Source organism: Platichthys flesus, chromosome 1, assembly GCF_949316205.1.
Source record: "Platichthys flesus chromosome 1, fPlaFle2.1, whole genome shotgun sequence".
Taxonomy (NCBI): Eukaryota; Metazoa; Chordata; class Actinopteri; order Pleuronectiformes; family Pleuronectidae; genus Platichthys; species Platichthys flesus.
The window spans coordinates 8923647-8950089 of NC_084945.1; the positions used below are offsets into that span (position 1 = coordinate 8923647).

The 26443-nt window shown below is 39.9% G+C and overlaps 1 protein-coding gene across 1 annotated transcript in view; it reads left to right on the forward strand.

The window, feature by feature from the left end:
* LOC133935858 (protein diaphanous homolog 3-like) overlaps positions 1-26443 on the forward strand; it is a 147335-nt gene that overhangs the window by 74628 nt on the left and 46264 nt on the right. The window contains exons 23-27 of the mRNA XM_062381283.1: positions 1872-1996; positions 5385-5549; positions 14001-14136; positions 23575-23670; positions 24826-24888. Of these exons, the coding sequence (XP_062237267.1) occupies positions 1872-1996; positions 5385-5549; positions 14001-14136; positions 23575-23670; positions 24826-24888 (585 nt within the window). The remainder of the gene's footprint in view (positions 1-1871; positions 1997-5384; positions 5550-14000; positions 14137-23574; positions 23671-24825; positions 24889-26443) is intronic.

Here is a 26443-nt window from a genome sequence, read left to right on the forward strand (position 1 = left end):
AATATAACATTGTTAGTAGTTACATTACTTTAAGTTATAATTTGAGTCAGGAAAATATTTCTGGTATTTGTCTATTTCTATCCATTGATTCACAGAATTGTCTATTTGAAAACAGACAGATTGAGAGGCTCGCATTGGTTCCGTAAAATATATGAATATTAAAAATGTGAAACACACTTTTAGTCACATTGTTGCTGTGAAGTAAATAAGTAAAGGCAAGATTATTTCGGCACAAATATTTTCTTTGTTCAATGATATTTGAGAGGTTGGAAGGAAAAATCATCATCCATATGTTGCTGCATTGCATAACTTTATCCTCCTGATGTGACTGGTGTTGATGTTGTGGCTGATCAGGGTTTTCTTCATCATTGCTTTCAATGTTCCTCAGTGAAAAAAGAGCATCACAAGTCTTCTGCAGGGAAAGTTCACCCTACTGCAGTTCGTCTTTTTTTTTTTTTCACTGCCTAGCAAGCTGATTTCTTACCAAATTAAAAGTCAGTGTGACAGTCGGTCAGTGCTGAGCAACTTGCTGCTCTGTGAATACTGCTCTGATTGAGACACCAGGAGCCATACTGTACTCCGTGGCAAGGCTGGTGTGCTTTGCCATTTCCACTGCCTTCGACTGACTGCCAACTATTCGTGTCAGTGCTTCAGAGACGGGGAAAGGGTGATGAATAAAAGAAGGGAGACAAAGAAATTCCTTTCACTAAAAAGGCTACATTTAAACACTCATAGAGCAAAAGGAACTAATGTTATTATATTTTGTCGGGTACATATTCAGTAGGTGTGCTTTGGTGGGTGTTATATGATGATTTCAATTTAAACACACCAAGAGCTCTTGGCCTCCTTTCTCAATCGTGAGTACAATGTAAAGCTGCCCCTTTGGATGAAGGCATGAATCATTCTAGTCTATTTCCACACGCTCACCTTTACCTGCACTAAAAAGAACATATACTTACACTCTATTAAATAAAAGATGTAAAGAAGTATGTGACAACTTTGAGAAAATTTAAATTCAGCTTGTTACCGTCTTCAAAAAGGTTTTTTGATATAAATGCAGTGAGGAGTTTAGCTACGTTAAAGTTTTCTCCTTCTCTCTTTTCTTTTTTTGTAAAACGTTTACAGGGATCAAGGGAAATTTGAAACTACTTTAATATAAGCAGCTTACGCCTTATTGTCACGCAGGGTCTAATCAGGGTAATTTAAGCCATATGCTGTATTCAGCGACTAGCTTAAAGTGTCAGCCATGACCAACTTAGCAGGAAGTTGGGCTCTGTGGTCTCCTGCTCTTCCACCTGTGTGATCCGGGCACCTGTTGATAAGAGTAAAGACACAGGGGGCTTGGAGAGATGTTTGAAATATAAACATCCGTCTCTGTACCTTGAGACTGCACTTTTCAATCAGTGTTACTGAAAAGGCACACATATCACGTAAACATCCGAGCAAACACAGCAGGCGTCTGCTTCACTACAGTATGTGTGTCACTGAGGACACTGTATTCTTACTCAGATGTAATTGTTTATGACAGACACAAAAGCATATGTGAGGCAAACATTGAACGTACCTTCACTTGATGTTTATTTTTTTCTCAGTCATTGTTTATTCCCTCGGTGTTTCCGGCAGAGTGAACCCATAATAAGCATGCTTTTCATCTGAGCTGGCTTCTCGCTCCTTTTCCCTGTTCCCTTTTTTTGAATGTTGTTTTTTTGGGATTCTTTCAGAGCATCAAAAATAATAGCAGATTTGATTGTACCTGTAATTGATTTGTCCTCTCTCCCTCTATGCTTCTTTCTTTTGTACATTTCCACGTGGGTATGTTTGCGTGCGCTTTGGATGTACGTGTGTGTTTGTGTCTGGATGTACGTGTGCAGTGTCTGCGGAGAATCTGGAGAAGAGCCTCAGGCAGATGGAGCGGCAGCTGCTGCAGCTGGAGAGAGACCTGGACACCTTTTCCTCGCCTGATGACCCCAACGACATGTTCCTCACTAAAATGGAAATATCCTTTTATAATTATAATAATGATTATTTAATACTTTAATTTACTTGGTTAACAATCCAAGACATTGGTCAAGTCAAAGGAACGTTAACGTTTTAAAGACATTTTCTTTACCTTTGGCAAAATGAATTAGGAATCTGTTGTGTTCAATTAGTTGCAGATGTGTCCAATCGTGAAAGTCACTCAAGAAAAGAAACGACTGAATAGTTTTTAATATAAAAATGTGAGACTAGGATAGTCCTCCCGCCCTTAGTCCTTTATACACACCACACTTGTTTTTTCCTCTTTCTACTCACCATGTTGTCTACAAGTCATGAGTGGCATCCCATTCAATGTTCAAGTTACTGGACCAGCTCCACTCTCCTCTCTCATTTGATATACTTCACACTGAGGGCAACTTCAAAATGAAGGGAAAGGTTTGAGAGGGAGAATTGGGACAAAGCCTCCATTGTTCCTCTGTCACTCAAAAGCTCTCTCATTCTGTCAGTCAATGCTGCATGTTCATAGAAAAGGAGCAATTTAATACATTCAGTTAAATTACTGCTTTAAAAAAAGAAACATTAATACACAATTGTTTCATTGGTGTTAGCGTTGCCTAACTTCCCTCTCTGGATATCGAGATCCGGCGCTGACAGGTGTCAGGTTCGTCTCAGACCAGGTGTGTAAGTATGTGTTCAATAATACACTCTGTGCCCAGCCGCCTTCATGTAGTTTTGATCAGTAGCCTTGGGGCCTGGCCACTGATGGATTGTGACGTTGGTAGTTAGCAGAGAACTTGAGTGCAGCCCAGAGAATGGATTTGACAGGTCCGTCTTTCATCGGTTCGCTTTCCAAATTCCTGGTGCCTGTGTCAATTTAGCAACGCAGATTAAAAACTCATACATCAACATGTAATTTTTTTTATTAATTCTGAGCTGTAGGCCCCTAATCAAATCAACTGTAGATTAAATTAAACACAGTGTCTGGGCTTTAATTTTGTAGAAATATAAAAACAATCTCTTATATTTACACCCTTGTCAGGGTTTAACTGTATCACCAACAAATATTTAAACATGGGTGGCCTTGCTAACATTATGATGATATTTTTTAGAACTTAAGTATTTCACACAGAGTTCATCATAAATCTGTTCCGTTAAATCAAGTTAAATCTTTTGTTGGCTGAGAAAACAGAACATCAGCAGTTTTAATTGGTAGCCCAATTAATGGCTAAAGTCTACAATCAAAAGTAATGAATAGCAAGAGATGTGGTATTGATTGAACTGCACCTTTAAATGAAACTTTAAAATTGCCCCTTAATTGTTATTGAATTACATAATTTTACCGTTTTACATCAAAATCATTTTTTGGCCATATAATTTGTTTAAAAAAAAGAAAAAACAAGAAACCCTAAATTAGTAACCTCTGAAGCCAGGCTTGTAGTTCTGAGCTTGATTTATTCATAATTCTAAAAATGTAGTTATTAAACCATATTTTTCCATCCAGGTCGTTAGGTGTTGAAAATAATTTTATTGAAGTAGAAGGTGAGGGTTTTCATTCCTTTTATTCTTGAGGCTGTTTCACAGCTCATCCTAACGACAACAAACAAAGTATACCGTCACCACAGTAGCATGAGAAACCTGGAGTGTCACATTGGTGACATTCAAAATTAACTTTTACTTCTCCCAGCAATTGAGCATACTGTTAATTTGTTATTGTTCTAATGTTTCACTCCAGAACATGAGCCAAGCTCGAGATGGCAGCAAATTAGGGTAGAAGAAAAACAGAAGGATAATGAGCAAATGAAGAATGGGAGAAGGGAAAAAAACTCCTATGGAATAGGGTTGTAAAGGTCTGTAAGAAAGAGAGAGTGAACCAGGATTTGTGATAATGAGCAGTGGTGGACCATTGCTGTCTCTGGAATAGTAAAGAAGTGAGGAAAGGAGTGGACATGACGAGGAGAGATATTTTTCACCCCATGATAATTATCAACCGAGGCACTCAGCTTTCTCTCCCTTGTGCAGATTATCCTTCTGCTTCTCCCCCCAGCTCCTGGCTTGGAAAGATATTACAGACAAGTCAATCTAGGAGCAGTTGCCTATTGAACAGCATTTACCCAGCTGTGAATAGGTTGTCCCATCCCCAGCCAGTTTCAGCTGAGGCCAGACCTCAAATGGCTCTATCAATTGAGCCATAATGAAGGGGCTCAATAGGAGCCAGAGAGGCTGCCCAGTTACTTGTGAGACCACCGACACACAGACATAGGCACTTCTTATCTGCCATGAGACGAGGATGTCGTAGGTCATTATCAAGCCAGCTTTTTTTCTTCTTATCCATCCACATAATAAAATGAGACTTTTTGAATGAAGCACATTGATTCAAACTCAGATTACATTTTTTCGGGATATATTTTCTTACTATATAGGGTCATAATGTGGACAGCTCAGATAATGCTATTCAAAAATAAAAAATTAAAATGGTAAAAACGTGCTAAGTGCTAAAGAAAGGTAATATAAGACGTTTCAAAAGGCTCATTCTTGCTTGCTATATTTGTACAATGAGTAAGTATTGTGTGCCTGGTTATTTACAGGGGACCTTAAATAACTGTGATGTTAGTAGCGTCATAGCTTTAAGTTTTATATTCATCTTTATAGCTTATGACACAACTCTGACCTGTTATTCATCCTCAACACACACACACATGCAGTAACAGTAGAGACATATATTTTGCTTGGTTTAAATGATAGTGAATTTTGGAGCAACCCAACGTACAGATGTTGTTAAAGCAGCAACACTATGTAGCTCTAACTGAGCAACAGCACCCTCTGCAACCCTAGCTCCAAACAAACCGTAGATTTTACCCATCATACCTGCTCACCAAAACTGCAAGATCAGGGGGGTGAGGAGTGGGAATAAAAGCAATGATATTTGCTAGATAACTCTGGGCTAATGACATTTTGGAAGGACCATCACTTGATACAAAGGACATGTCATTGGTCCATACTGTGGAAGTTTTTGTGATAGGCAGAGTAAGACTGTTCATGCTGCTGCCTTTGTGTAGATATACTGTATATATATATATATATATTTGTGTGGAAATGTGTCTCTTTTTAACTTTGATATAGATAGACAAACACACTTTGCCAGCAGCCACACGAGAATGGTCTGCAGGGGGTCATAGCAGTGAATGCACAGTATTAGTAACATGACTGACATCATCTGCAAAGGCAACATCATAGTTTAATACTCAGTCTGCTCTCCAGATTCCTTACAGCTGCAAATATGAACGCTTTCAGTATTTCTTTCAACCTCAATTCCCTGCATTGCTGTCAAACAGGGGAGCGCTCAGGGCAACATTTAATTTACTCTGACTGTGTGATGGATGCGTTGTTGACCTTGACCACGTCCCCACAACTTCAGCAAGGTCGCACGGGAACAGTACGGCAAACTCGTGATCATGCACGGCAATATGGAGGCGCTGTATCGGAACCTGCTGGAGTACTTCGCGGTTGATCCTAAGAAGACCTCTGTGGAGGAGCTGTTCACTGATCTCAGCAACTTCCGCTCCATGTTCACTGTGAGTATGCTCTGCTGTTTGACAGGTGGAAACATTGGAAGTGTTGTGGGGAAGTAAAGAGTTTACATGTTTCAGTAACTGTTTTCACATTTGATTGGAATTTAGTGGCTGATGAATTTCTTCTAAATTGGGTCGGCAGGTATTTCACAGCACAGGAAGCCATTTAATATCATGTCGTATGGAATACAGTTTTAGGTAAGAGGAATGGTCTCTTCTGTCAATGAGCCAGAGTTAGTTGTTTAGTCACATCTTCATCTGTTGTCCAGTTCTTAATAGGCAACTGGAAGTAATATGAAAGGACTTACAATACTGTATATAATTCTAAATATCAATGGATAATAGATATGCAGTAACAATGCAAACTAGCTACACAACAAACCCATGAAGAAAAATAACGGTGTCTGTTTTATACAAAAGTAAATAAAACTGATAAAACAAATATTCCAATGCAACACAGATAAAATACAAGGCCTTAGATTAAACACAAATAAGATGGAATGTTAAGAGATCACAAGTTTAGTTTGCTTCACTCCATTTCTCAAATTTATATTAAAGGTTGGATGATTACAACCTTCTAGACTAAACTATTCTTAAAGTTGGTGGCGCTGACTGAGAAGACTGGACAACCGGGTCTCCTGTGGTGATTCCGCTTTTGTCACATTGCTACTTTCTCCTTGGTGTTTTTAAACGTTGGGGACGAGATGAATAGAATGTTAGTTATATATTACTGTTGGATTTGAGACAAGCTGTCCAAACAAAAGTGGAATTGGCTTTAAACTTTCACTGTTTGTATTCATTGGCTGTATCAAGGAATAACCTCAGCTCTGTTTGATTCTCACACCAGGGCCCTGTGGTATAATGCAAAGCAGAGCAGTGCCAGTCTTATGTAGTCCAGTCCCACCCAGACATTTATGTCAGCGCTGAGCTCTGTGGCCTTATCAGTCTGGTTCTACTGTGAGCTGTGGAGCTGCGGAGACCCACTGTGTTTAATCAGCAGGATTAGTGGCACAGGCCACTGGGCGCGACAGATAATAGTAGCTAATTAGCTACCAAAGTTCCTGCCCTGCCCCCAACTTTACATCCACCACACAAATGAATTTCATGCCTCTTTGCCTTTTTTTCCTGCAGAGTCATTAGTTATGCCTTAGATTTGCTTGTTCGCAGAAGCTTTGTCTATACATTTGCGGTTTTCAGGGAAACTGGTGGATTTTCCCCCCGGTCTTACTCCTCGCCTATAGGCTATTAAACCTCAGGATGTTGACAGTGTAGTCATTTTTATAAGACCTCACCAACAATGTAATGTTTTTATCTCTCGCTCTAATGCCATTATCCTAAAATTAAAAAAAATCTGGATTTTGGCCAGAAATGATACGATTAGATAAAAACAGTTTTTTAAGTTCTGTCCTCTCCCCTTTCTCATTCATGCTGTCTGCTAAGTCATCAAATCTGAGACTGAAGTAACCTCTGTATCCACACAGTATTCACAGGCTCGAAGAAACACACAGGCAGTCAGAAAGAAAGTGTTCCCAGATGCATTACTTTTAGCCTTGCTGGGCCTTTCTTCTTCTTTTTTTAACCTTTGCTATTGATCCCTGGACTTCTGTGCTCTGATCCTCACCTCACTGTAATAGCCACAGCCCAGTTTACCACTGGCTGTGTTCAGATGTGAGTCAGACTCAGATAAAATGAAACAAAACTCATTGTATTTCATACATTTCTTTTGTTTTTGTATATAGATTTGTATTTCTTTTGTTTTTAGTATTTATTTTTGGTCATTTTGCCCTTATTGATAACATCAAGAACAGTTGAGAGTTGCATAAGACAATCAGGGGAGAGAGGGGATAGCAAGAAGAAAAGGTCTCGGGTCAGATCCATCCAATACCTTCAGCCATTGTCTGTTAATCCCAAGGTGTTTAGCTCTGTGATTCAGGCTGGAGTTTTGCTGTCAATTTTATATTCTGACCAAACAAAACAGTTTAATGACTGCCAGTGAAAGGTGAACAGAGCAAGTGTTATAAAGACTAGCATTGTATGGTCAACTCCCAAGGGTGCCCTTTATTCCCCTTCGATAGGTCAAGGTGTAAGCAGCTCACACCGTTAGCAATTTGGTCAAATGGTAACATCATGCAGACGTATCCTGGGAGAAGCCAAGGCTAGGTCAATGAACGTAGGCACACAGTAAATCTCAGTACCATAACCCCTCGGTCAAATCTGTGTCAGCATTTACCCTGCTGTGCCAAGGCCCATGCTAATAGGTGCGTGCCATCTCTAGACCACTGCCGGGAGTGAACTGAGCCTTGAACCGTGTCTATGTGGCTCATGTAGTGTGTGTTTGTGTGTGCTGGAACGTGCATGCGTGTGCATGTTTGTTTGTGTGCGAATGTCATTTTTGTGTCTGCAATTTTGTATAGAGAAGCTGCTTAGGTTTTTTCTCACACACACGTACACACACAAACACACATGCTGGTACACACACATGGAGCGTGCTCAGTCACCCGTAGGAAGGAGACCCAGGGCGAGGCCGTACATCTGACAGGAATCCAATTGAGCGTTCCTAATGGCGGACATCCAGGAGAGGAGGAGGGGGAAGCAGACCTGCAGTGATGAAGGAGAGCGGAGGGCAATTTCCTCAGAGAGCGGGTTCTCGTGTGCACTCTCTCGCTCTCTCTCTGTGTCGGTCTCGCTCTCTCTCTCGCTCTCGCTCTCTTGCTACTTCATCTCAACATTACAATTAAAATAATTTGTGAGAAGGCAAATATGACATGACTCTCCATGTTTTCAAGCTCTCCTTCACTTTCAATCAAAATCAATATTTATTTAGTTCTCGTTATTTCTCGGTATCTAGATAAGACGCATCAAAATTTAAAGACAAATGTAACTTCCCTTGCTTTCCACTTTAAATCGTTTTTCTGGCATTAGTGTGTTAATGTTCATGCTGATTGTTTTCTGTCTTTTATTGTTCTAATTTATTTTGTGATTTAAAAAGACAGCATGGGTTATTTGTGCTGCCTGTGCTCATATCAAGTTTCTTCAATGTTTTGCTTTAATATTTTAACTTCTCCTTTTCCGTTCTCATTGTGAAGTTAAAGAGGGGTCCTTTCTTAAACAGGCCTACTTGTTGTATTGCAACATTATTGACTTATAATTTTCTTCCTAGGCTGCTGGAAGGGCTGATGGCAGCCTCTAGTTTTAGACATGATGTAATTTTGCCCAGTTAAACCTTCTTTGTTAATCGCCATTGGTATATCATTTGAAACAGCTGCCACTCATGATAGTTATGGGTTTATTAGTCACATGGGTAATCCTGATCCAGGCTTATCTTTGGTTGACTGGCTGATTGGTTGTTCGGCTGATTTGTAGTACGTCATGAAATGTATTCATGCAGTTTACAAAAAAATATTATACAAACCAAAAATAATATCTAGTGAGTGGTTGTTACTGTGAACTGAAATGTTTTTTTGAAAAGCAAGGTCAGAGGAGAAAGGCCAGGCTGGCCTAATTTGACAGAAGGGCTATGACTCACATAACCATACTTTAAAACTGTAGTCAGCATAAAAAAAAACATTTGTGAATGCATAACAAGCTGAACCTTGAGGTGGATGAGCTGCAACAGCGAGACATGACATTGCAGATGGCACACGCTCACCAAAACTGTGCAGCCTCTGATAACCGGAATAGCGTATTCTCTTCTGCTGAGGCATGCAGATGGTCCAGTCAGAAATTGGCGTCCACTGCGCTAATCTACGGAGCCAACCTGCCTCGTGACAACTGTCCAGGCTGGCGGTGGTGTAATGGTGTGGGGAATGTTTTCTTTGGGCCCCTTAGTATCAGTCAATCATTATTTAAATGCCATTGCTGTCTGAGTAGTGTCGCTGACTATCTGCATCCCTTAATGGCCACAATTTACCAATCTTCACTAATGGCTACTCGCAGCATGATAATGCACCATGTCACAAAACAATAGTCGTCTCAAATTGATTTCATGAACAGGCAGTGAGTTCAAGTTACTTAAGTAGGCTGCCCAGTCACCAGATCTGAATCCAATAGAACGATCGCAGCATGAACGTCCATCTGACAAATATCATGCAGATTTGTCAGATGGACAATTGATCTGCATGTGAGTTTGAATTATGTGATGCAGTCATGTCTACATGAACCAAAAGTAAAAGAAACTTATATGGAATCCATACCAGGAGCAATGGAGGCCGTCTTGAAATCAAAGTATTCTTGTCACACTATTCTCCCAAGTATTTGTATGGCTTTCCAAATAAAGTTCTGCTTTAGTGTATTTCTCAAACGCGATTGACTTCAGGTACACATCTGCAACACCTTCACATAGTGATTATTGGTAATTAGCAAATGTAAGCATGTTTACACACTGACAGAAGATTGTGAACAGGGTAAACATCCACTTGTAAACATCACTGTGGACCTGTCTAGCATAGTAATGAAACCACTTGTACAAGCTGCTGGCAAAGCTGCTGGCAAAGCTGCAGACTGTGGATTAAAGAAACAAAACCTTAAATCAACTCTAAACAATCTGTATTATTATTGCCTATACATTTATAAGTCTCATGCTGCAGTGGTAATTTGCATTATGGCATCTGCTTTATTCTGTTTCTTCTCTGCAAACTAGTCTTGCATTTACAAGTCCTTTTGTTTTAGAATATGTTTGGACAATCTAATCTGGGACGCTCATGTAGATGACACAGATTTCTCTTACTGAGTAGATTGCTGTAGGTAAGAATTTGACTGTGTCTGGGGCACTACAGCTCTGTCTGTTTTTTATAATGTAAGTGTGTTTGCATTATGGTTTAGAAAATGAGGTTGACTTTTTAATAAGTGAGCTTCTTGATAGCAATGAGGGGAAGGAGGGTCAGAGTTTTGAGTTAGGTAACCATCACAACTGTCCAATTTTAAGCTGGGATCCATTAATTGTTCCTGATTGTAAACATATAATGTATCAGTGCTCTTGTTCTTTCATCTGCTTGTTCCTCGTTATCTATTAACAATAGTCATTTGTGAATTAGTTGTTGCCTTGAACGACCGACAGTCATTCCATCAAATCAAAGTTAATTTTGTGGGGGAGTTGGCTTCATTTAAAACGGTCAGTTGATATGCATCTCACCTCTCTCACATTCCTCAGCGCTCTCTTCAACTTCTGAATGTTCTATCAACCAGCTAAGTGGTGCTCATCAGTGTCTTTATGGTATTTTTATGGTAGTTTATATAAACAAGTGCTGTTCACAGTAAGATGAAACGTGACCTTTTCATGTTGTCCACAGTGACATCATCAAAGCATTGTGTCTGGCTATTTTCCTACATATTTCGTAGTGGACACTCTGAACAAACAAACCACACACTGACTTGATGTTGTGTTCCCTGCAGTCCACTATACAGTAAGTCCTCCTGCCCTCTTGGAAAGCAAAGCTTGAGGGGAAGGATAGTCAGTCGCCTGCAATCTGCAACCTCACCACCAGAGGCCATTAAATCCTAAAAAGTGGTCTGTTTAAATAAGTAAGGGTGGGAATTCTCCAATGCCACAGCACCAAATGCACTAAAAATAAGTAAATGGAGGATTTCTTCTCTGTCGATTTTCTCGAACATCCTAAATATTGAAAAAAGTTTTATCCACTTCCCTTTGGATGAGCACTTGATGAGAACATTGATATACAGATATTCCTCCATATCTAAATACATAATGTTTGCTAAGTTGCCAACACACCTTGTGGTACGATGATAGATGAGAAAAACAACCCTTGGCCACAGACAACACTTCAGTCATATACGACACGAGCAGGTGTGAATATTGTATACTATTAAAACATCAGTAACTCACTGTGTTTACTCAAGTTGTTATTTATCAGCGGCTTGTTGATCTTAAAGTCATTACGCTGAAATGTATTTATTTCAAGTTGACTATATAATTTCCTGCAATGCTCCCTGGAATGCAGACTTAATAAGAGGCTGTAAGTGACTGTCCTTCTTTATTATCCACCGTAGCTCTTGATATACTACACAGTTCTTGTAGTGTGTGCTTTTGCATGCAGCCGTTCATGGTGGTTTGGCATTCTTCCCCTGACTTGCCTGCCAAGCTGGGGCCGAGTGAATAACTCAAGGGGAGGGAAGATGAGGAAGAGGAGCCTGGTGTTTGATAAAAGCCAAGACTCCCTCGCTTTAAGCGACTTGCTATTGATCAGGATGGCAATCATGCTGGCACTCTTTTTAAATCATATGCAGTCTGTCTCTTGGCTGTGGCACTATTGAGCTTTTCACACATCATATGAGTTCAACAGCTTTTTGGCACTTGGATTACAGAACCTGTAATCAAAGTCGTTTGTATGCATACTATCCCTATAAATTCAATAAGTCTAGACAGACGGAATAGAATTTATAACACGTTTGGACACGTTTGTCATAGGCTACATCGGTTTGTTTAAATATAAGTAAAGAACACCCCTGTCCCAATGCCTTATATTGATACTTGCATCAGCAAGTGAAACTTGCACTTCTGAGTAGAGGTGTACTTCTGTTTTGAACAGTGAATGACATTTAATTCTTCAAATTCTATGAGAATGTTCTCCACCAAAAAGGGTTGTTGTTGTACTAAGGAACTACTCTGCTGTCCAGAAAATTAAAAAATGGAAGCTATAAAACATGAACAAGGGTTCAGAACAAACATACTTAGAATGTAAAGCATTTATGGTGGAATGAGCTCCCCATCAAAATCCGTTCATCAGAAAGTTTATACATATTCCGCCGAAAACTAAAAACACATGTTCCGACTATACCTTGAATAGATAGGGAAAAAAAGAATCAAGAAATTGTACTTTCTTGATTCTTGTTGTCCTGGGTCTGTACCCTTGGGGTTTTATGCACTTATTGTAAGTCGCTTTGGATAAAAGCGTCAGCTAAATGAAATGTAATAATGTAATAATGTTTATTGTGTGTTTGCTGAAGGCCACCGTTGGTCCTCCGGCACACTTAGAAAGGTATGGTTGAGGGGAGGGGTATTCAGTTGCTTATTGTCTGCGCTTTCACCACTAGATGCCACAAACAGTGGTCTGTTCAAAGTTAATTGACATCATTAAGTCAAACTTTTCCCAATAGGAAGATAAATAATACATATTTGTATTGTATTATAATTCCTGTCAGGACAACATGGGTTCTCAGACACTCCAGTGAGAGCAGTTTAGTGATAAAACAAAGAAAAGGGTTAGCATAGAAGCATTTGTGATACGTGGTATTGCAGTGGTTATCACAGTTCTAGGTACACACACCCAGGGCCTTTCTGTGCTTACTCCCCTGCTGCTCACTCGCAGTCAGCTGAGATTGTCTCCAGCTTCCCTACGGCCCTCAAAGGATAAGCAGTAAAGATAATGGATGGATAAACAGTATATATGTCCAAGGCAAGACAAAAAGTGCAATTATTGAATAATCATTATCCATTTTGAAAGCTATACTTGTGCAACGATACAAATGGATCAAAATCCAATAATGCTGCCTTAATATTCCAGCTAGATTAATTGTTTCTTGCTCGGATGTTTGACATCATGTAGTAAGATTTGGTCAAATCCAGGTGGCTTTAAATACGGTTATTTCTTAATCTGCTGAGTGTGTGGTAGACATAAACATCCACCCACACAACGGCACCTGTAAGCTGTGCTCAGCTCAATATCTCCTGAACAGCCTGCTGCTGTTGAATTGTATCGCAGTAAGTAACACTCACCTGCTGTTAACCGACTGGACAAAGCTGCCATCGGTGGATGTTAAATATGTCTCAGTGAATTGATACTTGATGCTTTTTGATACTTGCTGTTGCATTCTATTAAGGTTTAACTGAGATGTAGCAGTTGACTTAGCTGTTGCAGTTTTCGCGTGACTTGCTGAACTGTTAGATTTAAAATATGCCTGTTTCATTTGCCATAATTTGTTGGGGGTTAACTTGTCGTAGTGTAAGCAGGTGAAATCTCAATGTCCCAGTGTCAGTGCTGCAATTCAAGAAACCATCACAAAGATTTAAAATGTCCCTGTCTGAGAAAAATTCACAATGAGCTCATAAGACGTTATGAATAATGTTGAACTGCTATTTCTAATTTCATGGGCTATTGGGATTTTCGTGGTAATGCATATATGATGGCACTAAAAAATTGAAAAAAAGATATGACATTCGAATACTGATTTATTCGTTGATTATCATACCAACGGTCAAACCTCCAAAGAATTCAGGGTCTCCTTAGTTTCTGGTGTCACGCTGTTTTGTGTCTGGCCGGACCAGAGTGGAAATACACTTTAAAAGCTTAATTTAACTATAATGGTGCCTGATAAAGATCTATGTAGGGTTTGAAAGCTGCTTCTTATTTTGACAGGCACTACACTACTGTAATTAACCCCACTTAGCAGTCCGTCTTGTTTTCTCTTTCTTTACTTCTGTTTCCCTCCTCCCCGCAGCAAGCCCTGAAGGAGAACCTGAAGCAGAGGGAGTTAGAGGAGAAACAGAGGAGAGCACGGGCGGCAAAGGAGAAGGCTGAGCGTGAAAAGCAGGAAAGACAGCAGAAGAAGAGGAGGTTGCTGGAAGTCACTGCAGGTAGAGGCCATTCAATCTGATTTGCCTGTCAACTCTTGCATCGTTAAGCCTTTTACAGGAAGCAGCATGCTAAATCAATCATGGGTCAAACGCTGTGAAAGAGTATTCAAAGGCAATGGCTTATTTAACTAATAGGTAGAAGAGATGCAGTAGAAGAGATACATATTCTCACACTGCAATATTTATCTTCAAAAGATGAAAACTGGTTTCTACTAAGAAAGTATAATTCCTTCGCTGAACAGTTAGGTTTTGCTCAATTACCAATTTTATGATATAAAAACATAGTAAAAAAAAAGCTTTTTTGAAAATGTCGTTCAGTCCATGTAGCTCCTCAACCTATCGAATGTAGTTCTGCAGACAGTCATTAATGGTAGGAAACATAATGATTTTTTATCCACAGGATTTCATCTTATATCCAAAAAAAAAATTCTTGAAATGAAGCAAGAAAAATCTGCTTGTGCAAATGAAGATGTCTCTGAGATTTTCTGGTGCCACATTCAGAAGAACATTAGCCTTGTGTGACTAAATTCCCCATAGGTGAAATATTATGATGATTTACCAACTCGACCTGTTGTTAGTTTTGATGGAGGGTTTTTCTCTTCTAGGCTACTTCACCGTATCTTTTGGGATTGTAATATTCCTTTAAATCTGTCCTTTAGAGCTCTTAAATTTTGTCTAAACCTACAGAAGACCTGATTGGTTTATAACTTTCGGTATTGATAGATTGAGCTATGATTTGATCTATCTTTATATTTCAGCCATGAGTTGTGTGTTTGTTTTGTCTGTAGATATATAGGGGGTGTTGGTGAAGATGTATAAATATCTAGTATGATTTTTCCAGCATTATCCATTGTTGTGGACCTTAAGGATAGTGGAGCTAGAATGATAACTCTATGTACCAGACAGGTTTTTCAGGCTCAGACATATGTATGAAAAAGGCAAAGTCTCTCTCATGCCAGAGCATCTGGTTCCAGCTCTCAGTTGTTGTTGTTTCCCCCCCCCATTCCCCTTTGGAGCAACACTGAAGCCACAAACTTGTTCAACATTGCAGCCTCCAGAACACACTTCAGACGCCAAAGCCATGGCTGGCACAGCAATTGAGTTTGGCAGTCCCACCTCTGCACCAGCATCTATTGCTAGCATGACTATGCCAGCCACTTTAGCTCTCCTGTAGACATCAGACTGCAAGTGGAGGACCACCATAGTCCGTCCAGTACTGCTGTGAATATGCTATCTGGTCAAAACCAAATCCTCTCTTGGCTAAAACAGAACACAATTGTTTTCCCTTTTTCTTTTACTCCGGGCTGGACTTCTCTAAATTGTCCCTATTCCCCACCGTGTGCCTGAAGGTTTATGGTGCTGGGCTCATCCAAGCAAAGATTCATGTCCCGTTGAAATGAACAGGATTCTGGTGGATAGCTGTGGTGTTTATCTGAAAATAACAGCTGTATCGTTAAAGCCAGCAAACTGAAGCACCACAAATACTCCTTTCTCTAATAGCCGAAATAAGACACATTCTCAGTGTTAGTCAGAGTTTGAAGTTTCTTAATTGATCTGCTTTCATAAATATTGAGTGAAATGCAGTGTGGGTGTTTCAGATGTGGAGTGCCTATTATTGCTGCAACATTTTTAGAGTTTAATGATACTGAATTGTCTTCTTACTAAACAGGTTTTTGGCAATATAATCAGAAATATACCTATTCCAGATGTTTAGCATGTGGAAAGCATTATTTTGCCTATGTTTTATTTTTTGTTTTTATGCCAAGATTTGCTTTAAGCAACTCAAATCAGAATTCAGACCACAATCAAATGGACAATTAGCTGTGGGATGTGAAAACTGCTGTTCGCTCACTGATAATATGAGGCTCAACAGAGTGCAAGCAGTTTTTGTAAGAAATAATTAGTATCCAGGTGATAGTAAACTATCCACATAGACTCAAGCTGTAATTGCTGTATCTCATTAATTCTCATTTAATCAAGAAATTCTGTTTTTTTTATTGGTATTTAATTAAAATCAGTTTGTTTCTACTTTGAATTAAGAATACATTTTAATTTAAATTACATTTAGTATCAAACCAATAAAAGGGACTTATGTACACTATATGGACAAAGGTATTCGGACACCTACAAATTACTGTAACATGGAGCTGGTTCCCCCCCTCTCCCTCTGCCCATTCAGCCAGAAGAGCGTTTCTTAGATCAGACACTGATGTTGGACGAGAGGGCTCATAGAATGTTCCAAATTGTCTTGGTAAGCAGGAGCATTAAGATTTGCCTTCCCCTTAACAAAGAGGCCTCGTCCAACCAATGGCAATGAGACTGAATGAAACCCCCTGGATTTTATGATCGAGAGATGTGCCCCAATACTTTTGTCCATATCGTGCATCTCAGTGTATTTGTGCCCTTTGTTGATTTTTTTGTAAGCTTATTTGTAACTAGCTCGGCTTGAACACTTGTAGTCCTGTCTCCTGCTAAGTATTGAGTTGTGTTTCACTATAAACTTTTCTCTTTCAGAGAAGTAGTTCAGAACTAAGCAAATCATAAGAATGAACATCAGCCAAAGCCTGTCAGGAAGTTTCATACAAACACGCCTTGAGCTTGAAATTTATTTAGATACGCTCAGATTAAGATAAAGCTGGAGGGAAACTCTGTGACATCCCCATGAAGTGATGTTTTTGGCAATGTATGATGCACACATAGAGGAACGCACACACGCACAGAGAGGCTGTTGGGTTGCAATAAATATGTGGTAGAGATTTGGCATTGTGCTGCCAACCCCGGACAGGATTTACGGACTCTCTCTCTCATGCACCCTCACTCTCATTCTGTCCGTCTCTCAGCCTGTTTATTAACTAAAGAGCTTTCTTTTTGTTTGTCAGGGAGGATTGTCCTCAATGGAGATTTTCTGTGTAATCATCTGATTATCCATCAATTCCCTAAAAAGCCCAAGAGACGCTGCACATCCACATTATTCTGAAGGGCACTGCAATGAGAGACGGGGGCGGGGGAAGGATTTCCTGGAGGAAATGATCTAAATTGAATTTAGCTTCTTTACTTGCTACAGATATCTGCATTTGGTTTGGATTTAGCCTCACCTACTTATGTATTCAAGAAAAGTCAGGTTCTCCCTGTGTTTTTTTTTTCGAGCCTAATTTCCGTCTGTTTCTTCTACCTGTCAGACTGGGTTTCAAATATGCAGCCTCGTTTCGTCACTGTTTTCATGTCACTCTGAGAGAGCGGGGCATAATCTTGCATGCATTTGCATAGAGCCCCATGGAGATTGAAATTCTGATTGAATAGGTGTATTTTCCCGTTTCCTCTAGCTGTTCCTGGTTTGTGTATGACAAATCTGTTGCATTAACTCCCAGGGTAGGCCGGGAGCGCAAATGTTTGTGGAGCGACAAATTATACATCAGAGCATTATTTAACATTCCCTACATGGCTACAAGTGATGAACTATTAAGAAGTCAAATAGAAGAACAGCAAAAAATGCAGCCCTGCATGCAAAGACGCTAAAATCATGAAAAACAGAGGGGGAAGAAAAATCTTTATGTGAAGCGGTAGCTTGTATGAGATGCCATATGTTCTCATGAGTTATTTCTCAGATACGGAAAGCAAATAAATGCCTTCTGCAACATGCATTTGTGCTACAATGGTGCTCGAATAGTTGGTGTTGTGCTGCTTTATTCCTCACGTACACTGCAATTGCAATATTGTATTTTATTTTGATGATTCAGTAACATAAATGTCAGAAGTCATACTGAATACCTATTTTTCATTAAAATTGAATTCCTTCAGTCTTCTCAACATGTCGTGGGGTAGTCCATTCCGTTTTTTTTAACAGCACATCTTGGGAGCACCTGGAGCGAACTTTCGTTTAAACTAAAGAATACGCTGCTTCGAATTTTTTTTTTATCTTGAACTTTTATCACAAAAAAAACACACAAAACGTGTTTGTGCCATACCCAAATAATTTCTTAGCTAAAAAAGACAACGTACACATTTACTAACTTCCAATATAGTCTGTACTGCATATATTATTCTGTACAGTCTATAAGTCTGGACAGGCATTGACTTTAACTATTACTTGACTGGTTGTTGGTGATTTTAACAATCATGAAGCAACAATTTAGGTTTTTGAAGTCCAGTCGTTTCAGGGATGATTGACAGTGACCTATTACAATGTTTATTATCTGCTTATGATATGTGGCTGTCATGAGTCTGTCCCTGTTCATCATTCCGGGAGTTGGTTTTTGCTTCTTGTTGCTCAAAGTACCAGTCAAGTGGAACAGAGAGTATTCAATGAAGACAGAGGAGGCTGACTAACCTTATTGCACCATTTGCCTTCTAAGTGTCCAAGGGAACACAGTGGTCGGCCGGCATTCATTGTACCCAGGCGTTTCATTCTCTCTCCTTAGCTTTTCCATCCCGGCTCAATTGACCCTTGTTCTTGCCTTTCTCTGGCCCACCTCTGCAACACACTGCTACAACCGGGTCATTGTCCTGATGATAAGTGCCACATCCTATTGAGTGAAGTGGTGGCAGGCATTAGTCCGTGTCTGAATAGAGGGTTGACATCGAGACACAGACCAGACAATTGAAAAACACCATTCACAACAGGCTCTTATTAAATAGATGGTGACTGAAGTTTCACTATAGACAGGGAGATAACTATAGCTTTTCCCAGGGTAGGAGGTTTAACTTTGTCTTGCTTCCCGAGTTTCTTCTTCTTCTTTGTGATGGAGTAAACACTTTTATCTTGTTGATTTGACCTGAGCAGCAGTACATCTTCATTTGTACATTTAACTGCGTGTTTCCACACATATTTTTTTAGCTTTTCGAGTAGCAAAGAGAACTTTTATAAGGAACACGTAGCAGTGGAGGAAATTTGGCTCAGTTCCTGCTTTCTTATACTAATAAAATGCAGGACTTGGAGCTCAATGTCGGGCCGCAATAAGGAAGATGTGAACACAAGGCACACACAATTCTTTAAATAGGCATCAGTGAGGCCTAGACTGGCTTGTGCGCGTGTCTTCATCATTTGTGGAAGTGAAATAAATTCATGACAGGTGTGCACATTGCATCCTGGATGCATCAGATTAGAAGAAGGCAGGCGAATTTTGCACATCAAAGCAACAATCAGTAGCTCTACTGCCAGACCTGGGATACCACTCTTCACTGTCCCGTTCCTCTCACTAGGCTTTGTTGTCTCGCCACATCCTCCTCAGCACTTCCTTTCACCAGCTGAATGACTGTTTCAAACCCATTTCACAGCTACGAGTCTGACTAAAAGTCCTCCGCCATGCGTTTTCCCTCCATTGCTATCCCTGTGACATGCCTGTGATCTCTTTCTCTTAGTTTGCGAGCATGTAGGTGAAAGTATATAAATATGTGGGCTGTCTGAAAGCACCTCTTGTCTACATCCTATAAAGCAGTTATTCTGTCTCGGCCCGACTGATTTGCTTCTGATTGATGTGTAAAATTGGACTTTTTTTGTTTCCATATATTCCTGAGGCGGGAGTACTGAGTGGGTTTCGTTTTTCCCTTGCCTCCTGAAGCACACTGTGCTGGATTGGAGTCAAACATAGTTCTACACGTTAAGCCACACACTGCATGTTTCAATAGATTGATCTGCCCCTTTGTGCTGGTTTTCAGTGTTCCATCTGTATTTTTTTGTACGTGTCTATGTCTGTTGTGGGGACTGTAAGGCTTGCTGACTGTGATTAATTGCCACAGCAGTGTAGACAAATCTGGAGGTCGAGGAGTGTTGGTATTGCTCAAAAAGTCCCGATTCCCCTTTATTCTGTTTAATGATGAAGAAATAAATACATATCAGCCAGAGCAGGAGTTCAAATGAAAAAGCACAATAAATGCACACATAGAAGCTGGCAGGCAAAGAAGTGGGGCATGATTTATCCACTAAAGTAGGCTGCTGAAGTCTGAGCCTCTCAAGATCAAGCCAAGTCAGAGAACACTTCTTGGGAAAATGTTCAGACTGTAATATAAACATAACTCTAGCCATTTATGGTTTTAGCCTTGATTTATTGTCATATAGGATGGAAGAAATATCTAAACATAAGCAGATTTGTGAATTTGTACACACATAAATAAAAAAACTGTGTTCACCTGTCTGCTAATAGAACTTGGAGGTGACCTCTGTGTATCAGATCTGAGTCTCTGCCCCATGAAACATCCATAGGCTTCTATCTCTCCTGAAACACGCAGCCAAGTTAGATTGCTGTATTGACGGGAAGTGCAGAAAAAATTAGAGGTTCATAACGTTAGTTCCCCACAATGTGGCCAACAAGTTGTTAATATTAGCGCTAGCTTTCTCTTTACATAAAACCACTTGTTAAATCAAGGCTGCCTCTTGTCCATTAGCAAATGCATTGGACTGACACTCATGTTGGTAATTGTTTACATTTAATCAATCGCTTACAGTAGCTGATTTTAATTTAGTTTATTTGTTTTTTTTTATCTCATTTTTGGAAAATACTTTACGTTCAAACAAATTGAATAGGGTGGTGTAGATAGACGGTGATCTCAGTAATTGAATATGGTCAGTTATGTACACAATTAAAATCTCTGTTTTCATCATGGCCTATACATTTAGAGGATTGAAAGCTCACTACCATGTTTAGCATTTTCTCAATAAAATAACATTAAATATAATTGGTTACCAGATGGTTCACGTGGAATATGTAATCAAGAGGTTGGAAGTTTGGAACTCCTTACTTGGATGTCGTACTGTTTTTTTCTGAGGTAATAGGCGTTTTTTCCCCAGCACCGACTGGTCGTAATGGTGAGCGTTAACACTTACCAGGTTCACTGCCGATTGGTCTTCAGCATTTTTCACAATCAGCCCTGTGAATGCAGGTATTGGCAGATGATGATTCTTCTTTTCAAAAAGCTACAGAAGGATCAAATCAGTTGCTGAATAGCTGGTCGTCCCAGCTTCTACCCTCAGGAGCAATGAGAGAGGGGTTTGCTGTATGTGGACGATGTGCTGTTAAGCTGATTGACAATTTGCAGAAAACACACCATGGTGATGCATAGTACAGTGTACAAGCCCTATATCACAGTATAACTGTAGCAGTGTTGGTTAGGTTAAAAGAGATGAGAAGTGCTGTTAGGCACCTGAGAGGTGACCAGCTTCAGAGGTAATACAGGAACACTGTGTACATCTGTGCGTATATTAAACTGATTACACACTCAGACATTGACCAATTAGAGGCATTAAAGGACATTTTTCATATTTAATGGTCAAGACCACTGCTAAATCATCATGAAAATCATTGTGTTCGTGATGACTTGTTGTTGAGTGAATACATCTGAATCTTGTAGTTTATTTAGAGAATTTATTATAGTTTTAATCTGTTGCTCTATTAATAAACAGATTTTAATTGCTTATTTAATCACGATATGTGATGCTGCCAATAGGCAGGTCTCAGGGCAGCGGACTAAATCAATCACTGTGTGCGGAGAAGTAAAACTTAATTGCTTTGCGATTTTCTCATGCCACAATCTTTTGAAGCAATTATTCATTTATAAACCTTCTGACATCTTCTCACTTCTCTGTAGTTCAGTAGTCACCATAAGTGTATCAAGTCTTGCCTCTCACTCACTTTACTTGAACTGAAATAAAACCTGAATGAATATCTGATTTAAAAAGAATTTGGTCTGAATGCAAAACTTTTAGGCATTGTTAAAGTTGTTTAAGAAGATCAATATAAATGCAATCCAAATCACAAGCTAATTCACCCATTTGGAAAGAGAACCAATGCAGAGTCGTCTCCTCAGTTCAGAGGAAATTTAATATGGTTACCATGGAAAGGGCCTGGTTTCCTTAGCAAACAGGGAAAAATAAATTAACTACATTGACACTAAGTCCAGTGCCAATGTCTTCTTCCAATTAGATCACAGTAGCTTTAATCTTATTAAAAGTTATTTGTTTGTTGAAATACCTCGCTGTATCCATGATTTAAATGACAACACTTCTCTGACACTGTCAACAAAATTGTCAGGTCATTTTCTGCATGATATGGGATTTTACCACAGCTGAACCTACTGACAATGTGAACCTCCTGGTTACAATTAACTTAATCCTGAATTTACAATTTGTGCAAAAATGCCATAAAAACGTTATAGTGTGTTAGTTGTGCTTGAGTCCGCTTACACAGAAATGTAGTCCCAATGCGTTGATATAGAGAAGCTTTGAGTTTTTCTTATCTTTCAGTCTGCTATTGTTCCACAGGGATCGTCAGACAAACTGGAGGCAGTGAGCAAACCACACAGACCTTAGTCAGAGCAATGTCCTCCTCCCCTTCACTAAATCCCAACAGTCACACTGTGGCTGACTATACTGCTTGGCCTCTGTGAGACCAATGAATGTATAAAGACTTGCTTACCACATCATAAACTAACAAGTTTGTCTTTGACTCTAAGTGTAGCACATAGTTCAACTACATGTGAATATACACTCAATATATTAAAAACACCATACCAATTGGTAGGGTCTTCCTTTCAGTCTCTGTTGTTTTCAGTCTTTATTTTTGTTCTACAAAATGTAATAATTGTAATAAACTGCATTTCATTTACATTTTGAAAATTTGCAACATTTCATGTAAAAAATGACCATTTCTAATGTGCATTGGAGTTGTTGTCCTCATTGCAGTTTTATTTTTAGGGTTTGTATTCCTTTAGTGCTAAATGTTTTTGAGCAGAATTATCCACAGAGGTGTCCTCTTCTCCCAAAAAACAAAAACAGACCCTTTGGTAAAAATACAGAATAAAGCAGTGTTGCATATAATCTACACAGTTCTCCGTTACTCTTTGACAGAAACAGGATGTTGGTGGCTATTAGCCAAGGTGCTGATAGGTTTAGTTTGTTTATATTTTAGGATTCCTTAAGTTTTAATTGTTCGGTTAGTTTTTACTTGGAGCCTAATTATCAGCAGAGGTCTCCTCCTCTTTAAAACAAAGTACTTAAAACCACTAAACACACTGAGTGAAGCAGTTTCAGGTTAATAATCGGGGTTCTCTTGGCTAGACACATGACATTAAAAAGGGATCGGGAGATGCTGTTTGCTCAGCAGGTTTCTTTGATAGCTTCCGGATGAGATGGAGGCATCCAGTGACTGAAATCCCTTATCCGCTTAAAGGCGAAAACATTTAGAAAAAACTGACGATTTATTGACTTGAAAGAGTAAAAAAGAAGCCAGCTAGAAATGGTGTATTATCTGACCATTTAGCTGACCGCAACAACTGTGATTACATGTTATGTGGCTATATTGTGGCCTGCCATTATGAGTTCCAAATGGGTGTTATCAGTACGGCAAACCTCACCACGAAAAAGAAACTACTTTATCTGATTTTGTTTGTTTACCACTCCTCAGTCTTCTTACACCCCCTCATTCTTTTTTTTCCTGGGTTTTTCAGAGAATGATGAGACAGGTGTGATGGATAGTCTGCTGGAAGCCCTACAGTCAGGAGCTGCATTCAGAGACCGCAGGAAGAGAGCGCCAAGACCCAGAGGTGAGTCTCATATCCTTTATCTAAACTTTTATACACGGACAAGGACTAACACTTAACACTTAAGCCCGAAACATGCTTCTGCGACTGCGTCTGCATCTTTTCACGCCGCTGTGGCGCAAGACTCGTTTTCATTCATGCTTCCCCAACCGTTGCGCGTCTTACAAAGCAATTCCGCGCCAGAACACTAGGCGGAGTAATGCTTTTTGTCAAAGACGACCTTAGAGACGCCTTCTTTCTTCTTCGTTGATTGTTTATTTACATAGCCACTGCGGCTCCTCGTAGCCTTTTTCTGACGGACAAATCTGCCAGTCAGTGACAGGTTATACAAGTGATCATACTATCGGATATCTTCTGCCAAGTGCTCTTCTATTTGGTCCAAATTCGTTCTTCTAAATCTTCCGTGATTTCTGCCGGTATTATGGGGCATGAAACCGGAAATGCAGCTCCAGAAGGGATGTAGAGCAGACCAATCACAGCCTTTGCGGGCTGAGTGAGCTTGCGGAGCTTTGCCATAAATTTTAGAAAAGGGGGTCGACACCCGTCAGCACGTAAGGAGGGATACATAAGCACGTAAGGGACCCGGAAGGGCTCTTGCGCTTACGGCCCGTGAAAACGCAGAAGCATGTTTCAGGCTTTACTCCAGGAAAAACTATGGACAAGGTTTTGATGTCAGACAGATGCTCTGAACATGCTAACATAATGCATTCTAGTCCTTGTTTAAAAGCAGAGTGAACTAAATGCTGGGGTTTTATTCCTCAGCTCTAACATGTTTCGTTACATAGGAAAATATACTAGTTTGGTGTTTGTACACATTGTTGCTAGCAGCGGATGCCAGATATCCGCATCCTACTTCTGTTTGATTTTTGGATCTCAGTAGGAGAGAGTACGTATACTTTTTTTGGTCCTTGCTGTCTTAAATCTAATTCAAGGGAGTGAAAGAACAAATGCATGCTGTGAATCCAGGATGGGATCTATAAATGTAGTGAAAGGATAGTTCATTAAACTTTAGTGGCAATTGACAGCTTTTCCTTTACACAGTATTTCTTGTTCATGAACCTCACAGCCTTTAATTCAGCCAGTGGATGTCAAACTATCTTCTTGATCCCACTTAGTTCTATACATGTTGGCATTATTTGTTCACTGCCCTCCTTTCAGAAAACCAGCATCAGACGATCAGCCCCGGCTCCTTCCGCCAGGTTCTCAGGCCTGTTAATCATGGTAAAATATAAAAACTAACAAGGCTAAAGCCTCAAGCATGCTGAGCTCCGTCTTCTGCTTGCTATTGGAAATCCAACTTTGACATCTTCTTGCATGTGATGCAAATTCCTCTCGGCAGTTCATATGTCCTGCTTTTCTGTGTGTGCGTTCAATGACCTTTTCAGTTGTCCCTTTGCCCTTTTTTTTACCTTGTCTCTTGCCTTGCCCTGTGTCTTCTGAAAGTGTGAAAGGCCATCCTTTGCTGAAACAGTTTGAGGCAGTGCCATGAGCCGCCTCTAAGAGTGAGGCAGAGTCGAGATTCTTTGAAAGCAGTGTGTGGGCTGTTCTGCCGGCTCAGTTTGATATGGCAAACAACTTTTGAGTTCAAAACCATTGTATGCTTTTGAAAGTAGCTGTGCTCTTTAACAATTTTCTTAACCTTGTATGAAGGAAGGTAAGTGCCCTAGCACTTTGTTTGGAGAATAATGTTTTTTTACTCTTGAATCTCTCACCTACATGTTTAAACTGTATTTATTTGAAGAACATTGAGTATTTGTGCACAGAGATCCAGTGACAGACATGGTAACAGTTTGATTTAAGCCACTTGTAGCTCAGAGCGCCTAAGGAGTCTAGTGTCATTTAGGAGCACCAACTCCTGTGTGTCTAACTGTGTGACTTCCTAGGAGGGAAGATTGTATGGTAAACTAATCATACCAAATTAAATTGTCTTGTATTATTCATAGTTGCAAACACATATTAAACTTTTAGCTCTTGCTAAGAATAAACAACAGCTTTTTTCTCTTGTCAAAGGTTTTTTCTACAATCATTACTGAGGCACTTTAAAAAAATTATGCTGTAACCGTATTACCTCTTATTACTTGTAATTGGAATCCCAGTGGGCTGGATACAGGCGCACATGAATAAAATTATTCATGCTCAATCCACCCACATCATTGATGGCAATGATAAAGGGCCTTGCTCTGTTGTTCTGCTACGACTTATCTGAAATTAGATTGGAAAGGGACGAGGGGGAGGGAGATAGACAGGGTGGGAGGAAAGAGACAGAGAGAGGTGGCTGTAACATAAGAAATGGAGAGAAATGGTGTGAGGAAGAAAGATCAAGCCAGTGGGTAACGGTAACAGAAGGAATAATGTGTTTTGTCTGTGTCTGTGAGAAAAAGTGTATATGAGAGGCAGTCTCTAAGAAAAAGAGAGAGCAAATGTTGTATTAACAGGGAATTAGAGGAAAAATTGAATCACGCCACTCGGTGTTCGTGTTGTGAAAAGACTTCACATGGGTTGGACAGGTAAGAAAGTCCTTAAAGGCTGCCAGCCCAGCGTCCCCCTGCTGGCAGCTTTAAACATGGCCTTGTTGACTAATAACACTCATGGCTTTAGCCTGTCACTGCAGGCATCATACTCACTGCCAGCCTCCCAGAGCAAACACAGCTAATTACTTTCCTCTGCCCAGCCCCAGCTCAGCCCTCTCAGTGCCCATTCATCTTAATTTCCCCCTCTCTGCCATCTGCCTCCTAAATAACACTCCTCCTCATTTCCCTACCATCCCAAATCCCCG